This window comes from Cajanus cajan, chromosome 2 (assembly GCF_000230855.2).
Source record: "Cajanus cajan strain Asha chromosome 2, NIPB_CcT2T_4, whole genome shotgun sequence".
In the NCBI taxonomy this organism is placed as follows: domain Eukaryota; kingdom Viridiplantae; phylum Streptophyta; class Magnoliopsida; order Fabales; family Fabaceae; genus Cajanus; species Cajanus cajan.
Window position 1 is genome coordinate 16,511,781 of NC_138518.1, and position 8,015 is coordinate 16,519,795.

General features: G+C 32.5%; 1 protein-coding gene across 1 annotated transcript; it reads right to left on the reverse strand.

Annotated features, from left to right (window-relative positions):
- Positions 1-2,073: 2,073 nt before the first annotated feature.
- GB2 (GTP-binding 2) lies at positions 2,074-5,864 on the reverse strand. Its single transcript, XM_020352428.3, has 6 exons — positions 5,670-5,864; positions 5,438-5,577; positions 3,970-4,052; positions 3,097-3,301; positions 2,926-2,994; positions 2,074-2,379 (listed from the first exon to the last, which is right to left on the reverse strand). The coding sequence occupies exons 1-6, from the start codon at positions 5,713-5,715 to the stop codon at positions 2,287-2,289; spliced, it is 636 nt and encodes a 211-aa protein (XP_020208017.2). The 5' UTR covers positions 5,716-5,864; the 3' UTR covers positions 2,074-2,286.
- Positions 5,865-8,015: the final 2,151 nt, after the last annotated feature.

An 8,015-nucleotide genomic window follows, 5' to 3' on the forward strand; every position in this document is an offset into this window, starting at 1 on the left:
AATAAAACATTTCCTTCCAAAGCATTTGAAATTTCTAAAAAAAATTACTTCATTTAAATTTTTCATCCAAATACATTTTAATAAGTGTATTTTAATATAATTATTTATTGTATTAACTTCTTTAAAATGACTTTTTTACAAGCATTAAAGTAACTTTTAAAAAATATTATTTCTAAGAAAAATGATACAGCGTCGGAAGAAAACACATTTCTAATAATTATAAAATATTAATTTAAATTATAAAATATTAAATTAAATAATTATTTTATAATAAATTTATTAAAAAATATTAATATTTTAACGTTTAGAGGGTGATTCGAGTCAAGAGATATATTATTACTTTATTTCTAAGAAAAATGATAGTGTCTGAAGAAACGTTCCAAAAAAACATTCTAAATGATTAAAATATTAATTTAAATTATAAAATATTAAATTAAATAATTATTTTATAATAAATTTATTAAAAAATATTAATATTTTAGCGAGGGTATATCATTATTTTATTTCTAAGTAAAATGATACAGTGTCCAAAGAAACACTCTGAATCATTAAAATATTAATTTAAATTATAAAATAATAAATTAAATAATTATTTTATAATAAATTTATTAAAAAATATTTATATTTTAACGTTAGGAGAGTAATTTGGAAGACAAATCAGAAAATATATCATTACTCTATTTCTAAACATCGAGTTTTTAAATATATAAGTTTTCAAATTGGGTAATGGTAAAATATGCAGGATTAATATTTCAGCCTTGTCCCTACATAAGATAAATGTTTGTTTATGTATAATTAATTTATAATAAATAAATACTTTTAAATATACGAGCCTAAAAATAAACATGTTATGCATCTGCGTAGTTTTTTTAATAAATAAATAAGTTGCTTAAACTGATCTCAGTTCTTTCTATAATTCCTCATGGTTGCTTCCATTTTTTTCTGAAAAAAATAAAAATAATAGAAGTTACAAGGTAATGAGTGGTTTATAATAGAAAATAAGTAATTTATGTCTTAAATAATGTGTATAACAAAAGGAATTATAATTATATTATCATGAAATTCATTTTTGGTTCGTCCCTAGATTATCCAGGGCCGAAAGGCGTGACTAATCTCTGACCCCTTACCGATGAACCACGCGCTTGAGATTATATTATCATTAAATTTTATCATGAATAAACATTTTAAAATATGAAAAATTTTAAAAATATAAATTATATTTATTTATAATAAATAATTTAAATTATGATAAACAATATTTTAACTATTTACAATTTTTTAAAATATTAAAATTCAATTTAGATATCAGGTTTAATTATTCATATAATCTTTGTATTTGTAGTATTTTTACTATTTGATCCTTATATCTAGAAATTATACATTTTAGTTCTTACACGTACTTTTATTTACATTTTGATCTGTATTGTTAAATCCCCTCTGACGTTATTAATAGTAGGGTGACATGGCAATGATATATCTGAGGTTGATGTTTTAATCTCTATACTTACACTAATTCCTATAGCTAGAAACTTTATATTTTAGTCTTGTACGAGCAATTTTTTATGTTTCAGTCCTTTTCATCAATTCTCAAGTTAATTTTAGATTTTTTAACACTTACAAAATTGAAACTATTGGTGTAAAATTGTCAAGAATTTGAAAACATGTTTCCACCATGTGCTATCGTCAAAAGCGATTATCAACAAGTCCCTCTCTTCAAAATATATTTCATTAGGGTTAAACATGTTAGTTAGAAAACGGTGCATACTAATTGGCGTATGTACCCAAAATTAATACTAATGCGCATTCCATATCATAAATTTGGTAGCATAGTTTTTTCTTCTTTTTTTCATCTGCGATCACTCAGCTTGTATAATTCGTATGCAATCACAATCTATTGCATCATCTCTTGATGCTCCATTCAACTGTTGACATGTATGAAGACATTCTTCAAAGATTGATAAATTCTAAATGAGTCACACAACATCATGCACGTTTAACATTGAATGAAGTGTATTAGATAGTACCTACTAAAATGTTACTCCATGTAAATATTATGGCAAGTAACAACTGGGATTGAACACAACAGCCAACCATTAAACATTTAGATCTGAACAACTATGCAGTCAAATCTGTCCCACGAACACCTTTGAGATTAGATATATACATTAAATTGTAGTGTTATCCGAAAGTTCCATGTCAAGTCTAAGAGTATACATTCCGTTGAGACAGGGAATGCAGAAATAGATGCACAAAAGGATTAGATTCAGAGTTGTTTTTTCCTCCAAATCAGCTGCAACACCCACCTCTTGCAGAAACAGATCCATCTCTGGCACCTGATTGACCTTGGGGACGTCCATAGCCAATTTTTATACCAAATGACTGCAATAATAGGTTCATTGGGGTAATCTTAGCCAAGAGGGCACATAAGGAAGCAAGAACATTTACTTTTTATTTATTTATTTTTTACAAAAAAAAAGAAAAAAAAGAAAAACATTCATGCTTCATTTTCATTTAACTCATTTTAGTGAAACCAGATATCACTAACACAACCTAAATCTCAGATGATATTACAAAGACAAGTGAAAATACCCAAAAAAAAATTTACAGTGACCTAGAGCTTGTTTGAATACAAGCTTCTAGGAGCTTTGAGAGTTCATCTACTAGAAAAAGCTTTGTTTTCAAAAAAGAAATTCTCAAAAGTTCTTCCAAATTTATATTCAAACAAATTCTTATTATGACAATAAAAAGGTGAAAAAATCCATTCTCAGGACGCAATCTAAAGAATTAACACTAATCACATGATTTTTGTTCTTGATAATTTGATTTATAAATATGATGTCATATTGGAGTAGGACCAATAATGATCAGAATCCAAGATATTGTCACAACAGAACCACCACTTTTTGCATAACAGGATATAATTACCTCATTGGACACATCAAAGACACCTTCCTGAATATTCTGAAGAATCTTAGCAGCAGTCTTTATAAAAGCCTGCACAATAAGAATCAAGTTACTTTTGATGGTAGTGAAATTCACAATATGAGGAAGCAAACATATATGCTGAGAATCTGGCTATAGATTGAGATATATCACCTCTTCCACATTTTGAGCTGTCCTAGCAGAAGCCTCCAAGAACAGAAGTCCATTTTCCTTAGCAAATTGTTCCCCCTCCTCTTTGCTCACTGCCCTTCGATGAGACAGATCACACTTGTTCCCTATCAGCATGATTGACATGTTAGGATTGGCATGCTGCCGGGCATCTTCCAGCCAACTTGCTAAATGATTAAATGTGTCTCTCCTGGTCAATAAAATAATCTTTTGGTTTTCAGTTGAAGGGACTTTGAAAAATGAACAAATCTCAGAGATTTAAACCTCCCACCCACCGCCCGCCCCACCACAATCACATACAGAAAAGCAAAAAATGAAATGGGGGACAGGATCTTGGAAATAATATTTATTTGTTTATATGGAACAAAATTGTACACTGTTCAGGAGCCCACAGTACAAAAAAAAGGGATACATACCAGCACAGCACATGTACTCATAAACTTGAGACAGACAAAAAAAATTGTAACACAACATATTGCTTGCAATCAGCTGTATTAGAGCTTCCCAGATGAGGTATTGGAAAACCAAAAACTATATAAGGTGGTTCAAACATCAAAATTTGAAAGCAAACTAAGCCACAGATGCCTAATTGAAACTTTCAAATAGGCCAAACAACAAAAGCAAGAGAAGGCAATAACAAAGGCTGAGGTCAAACACCAAAACTTCAAAAGTTTGTAGACTCACAACTGCACAATATTATAGCATTTCACTTCTATTGCATTGGTAGCAATCATGAAAGTAGCAAATACCACGCAACATAGATAGGTGCATGTTAGAATGGTGATGCAAAGTTTGGTATTACTCTTGAGCTGCATACTATGATTTCTATGTCAAATAATAGACAATAGCACCACCCACCTTGTAATGTCATAAACTAGAAGTGCTCCTGCTGCTCCTCTGTAGTAAGACCTAGTGATGGATCTAAAAGACTCTTGCCCAGCCTACAGTTAAACAGCAAGTTCTTCATCAGTATCTAAATATTATTAAAAACTATATCTTTTGACATGACAAAATATATTTAAACAAAGAGTTCCATATTCAAAATTATTAAAACTGTTTAATTTCATTCAGATTCTATAGGTACACCATCTCATTGACCAATGAAAGCATTCTACAGGTACATCATGCATGACCAAGCACTGCAATCCAGACTTGGCCTTTCGAAGCTAGAAAGCACAGTCATGTGGGTCAACATTACCTACTAAAAGTGCCTCAGACAGCCATAATTTCAGAAACCAGTTTTGCTAGGTTGAATGAGTACAAATTTCTGGGACTACCTTATCTAAATGGATGATAAATATAAACAAAGTTAAGCAGCATCCCTGAAAAAGAAGCAACAAGTAACCTGAGGCATAACTAATGGGCTCTGTGTATGTCATATATCTGCTTGAACAAGTTCAGCTAGAGATTTCCCATCCTAAAACAGGTTTTCAGCATTTTCACAATAAGGTTCATATTCCTTTCTCTCAATCACAAATCCAATATACTATTGTTTTAATATCTATATACAGAAAACAGAACCTGCAAGAGTAAAAGAGGAGCAAATTTCAACTATATATTTCAAATGAATAGTTAAAATTAAAATAATCTTAATTGTATGATCAAAACTAACTTCTCTCACATCACTAGATGTGCCTTGTATAGAAACTTGTTCCTCTTATTTTTTGTGTAAAAAGGGTTTAAGTGAGTTGGGCCCAGAGGCTCAATATATAGTCAGGTCATGGAGGAATTATTAGGTAGTCCAAGACTAGAAAGTGTCCATGGTCTCCCCTAATAACTATATACACATTTAAAATTTTCGATTTACAAGAAATCAATAACACTTGATTACATGTCATGTAAAAACTAGTTAGGGACCTTCTGATGAAATACCACCTAATAATTTCTCTAGTGCACGCCTCCCCACCCCAAGCGAGCCAGTAGAACAACTTACAAATTATCCACCAATGAAGCCCTCACATCAATGGTAGTGGATTTGAACTTGCATCCTAATTTCCTTGGGAGATATGAGTTTTATCCTAACCAACTGAACCAACTTTCATTAACTATAGAACTTTATTCCTAATTATGTCCTAACACTATTATTATTTTCCGTGATTCAATTAAAAAATTAAAACAAACTTACGAAAACATTTCAAACCAATCAATCATTAAAAAAAAAAATCCTGTAGTGTTTTAGTACATACACATACCCTTGTGAATCCTCACCTAAATTGAAATGCCCTACCAAAAACTAATCAAGTTATAGAAATTAAAACACACACACAAAAAAAAAGTATATATATATATATATATATAGAGAGAGAGAGAGAGAGAGTAAACTTACGGTATCCCATATCTGAAGCTTGATGGGTCGAGAATCGATGGTGACCATGCGAGCGCCAAACTCGACACCAATGGTGAGATCATGAACGGGTTGGAACCTCTTGTCGGTGAATTGGAGGAGCAGGCACGATTTCCCTACACCTGCGTGGCAGAGGAGAAAAACCCGAACTTGGAGTCAGATTCGGAGACCCAATTGCGAGAAGAAAAGAGGGTAGGCGAGAGAAATCCCAAACCTGTGTCGCCGATGATGATGTACTTGAAGAGGTAGTCGTACGACATGGCTGGCCGAGTCCAAACGACGTCGTTTAGCGAAAGCGAAACAGAAAGAAGAAGAAGAAGAAGACGGTTTAGTTGAATAGGACGAGAAAGGAAGAAGAAGAAGAAGAAGAAGAAGAAAGGAATGCTTTGCTTTGTTTGAATCCCAACCAAATGAAGGAGGTGACGTATCCGTATCACTTATTCTACATCTACAACATTCATTCGATATTACTTCTTTTTTCTTTTTTTTATGACAATACACATCGGTTGATTATGATGTAAAAAAAAAAAAAAATTATACGTGCATGATTATTAAACTTTTTTTTAATATTCAATTTTATTATGTTCTTTGTGGTAGAGTGTAGGAAAGAGTTAATTGATTTGTCTTGCACTCTTACTTGACCCACTAAAAGATCTTCTTAATATTATATTGTATTTCAATATTAAAATGGTAGAGTTTAAGTATAATAAAGTGGATTATCTCACCCAATATGAGAAATAAGATAGATGTAAGTTGATGTAAAAAAAAAGGGATGAGAGAGGTTGGCACTATAAAAAGATTGAAAAATATAACTTATTTTATTTAAAAAATTCGATTAACATATTTTAATATAAGAAAATTTGATGTGATAAATTGAATGGATTTTTTTATACAGCCTTACTTACTAAAAATAGATAATTTGATAAATTAATCCATCAAATTTATTCTACATTGTTATCCCTATCAAAGTTCTAAATTTTTTTGTATGTTAAATTATGATCAAGCTTTATAAATAAGTTAAAATGAGATTTATGTTTGCACGTATAAATAAGAAAAAAAATAAACAAACAAATCATATATATGTCATTGCATAAACAATTAAAAGATATTATATGATTTTAAAAATTAAAAAAATCATTATTAAAAAATTTAAAATTTGAAAAATAACTAAATAACTAACATAATTACGTTGTATTTATCATAAAAGTATTATAAATAAAAATATATGCTTACTGTTTATTTATTTTTAGTTTTAAAAAAGCAAAAAATTAAGTATCATACAAAAATATTATGTGATACACATACTAAAATAAATCATCATGCACCTAACAATGATTGTACAAATTAAAATATTTAATAATCAAACATGATTGAAATATAAGATAAAATTAAAATCATGTATATTTTAAAACTTAATATAAACCAGAAAATTTACCATTCATACGATTAAATAAATATATGTAAATAGACATAGTATATGAAGACTTAGCATTGTTTCTTAATATGGTTCCAATTCTTTAACCTGCCTTCAAAAACTTTTGGCGGATCTATATCAAGTAATTAGACCTTTGGGATTGCTTTTGCAGGAAAAAATGGATTTTGGAGTGTACCAGTCTTTCATATAGCAACTAGCATATAAACATGGTATTCGAACAAAAAAGTCAGAATTTCATTAAAGGGCTCTATCGACCCAAATTACAACAAAGGGGCACGAAGGCCCAAACGAGCAAAACTAACATTAAAGCAAAAATTCATGAGGCCACCTCGGGCTCCTCATTGATCGGGACACCCCCCTCAGCGGCTTCCTCTTCATACACCGTTTCCTCTTCATCGACCGGCCTGCCTGGTGAGGAACGGGTGCCTCAGCATCCAGATGCTCATTAGGAGGGATTTGGGCCAAATCCACCAACTTCCCCCGAAAGAAGTCCTGGGTCATATGTCAAATTGGAAGTCGCGGGGAAAGCTTCCGAAGAAGCGGGCTTGCCGAGCCGCTTGCGCGAAACCGGCCTCATGCTGGGAGAGAACCTTGTTGTGAGCCTTCTCTTTATAAGCCCCGTAAGCAATCTTCTCGGCCTCCAGCTCTTTACCCACCAGATTCACCTTCTCCGTTTAGCCTTCAAGGAGTTCTCAAGTTGTTGGACCTTCAAACTCAGATCGTCGGCTAATCGGCCTCAGCGGTCCATCTCTGCCTGAAACTTGGCGCTGGCCATTTGTGCATCGGTTAGGGCGACCAAAGTTTCCTGCATGGACTTTTCGGAGTCAGAGAATTGCCAACATAACTCGTCGGCCTCCGGATTTGGCTCCATCACAATGCTCTGGGCCAAGGCCAAAGCTCGCACTTGGAGCTTGCAAAAAAAGTTCCATTTTTACGCGGGACTTATTCGGCCCACGCATGACTGACCCACTTTGGACGTCAAGTCTTGGCTCAGAAAATCCTGAGCGTTGACGTTCGAAGCCAAGAAACTTGGCCCCACCAAGCCTTGAGGAACGGCAAGGCTGGCCAACCTCTACTACTTGGCCTGTCGGCCCCCATCATCGGCCCTCTCTTCCTCGGGCCTTC

What these genes read in the sequence shown, in the direction of transcription:
- GB2 (XM_020352428.3), bottom strand. Translation starts at nt 5,715, where the DNA reads ATGTCGTACGACTACCTCTTCAAGTACATCATCATCGGCGACACAG. An exon ending in AGCTTCAGATATGGGATACC is followed by an intron (nt 4,053 to 5,437) that starts GTAAGTTTACTC and finishes GTTTAACTGTAG; the next exon opens with GCTGGGCAAGAGTCTTTTAG. An exon ending in TCTTTGATGTGTCCAATGAG is followed by an intron (nt 2,380 to 2,925) that starts GTAATTATATCC and finishes CTATTATTGCAG; the next exon opens with TCATTTGGTATAAAAATTGG.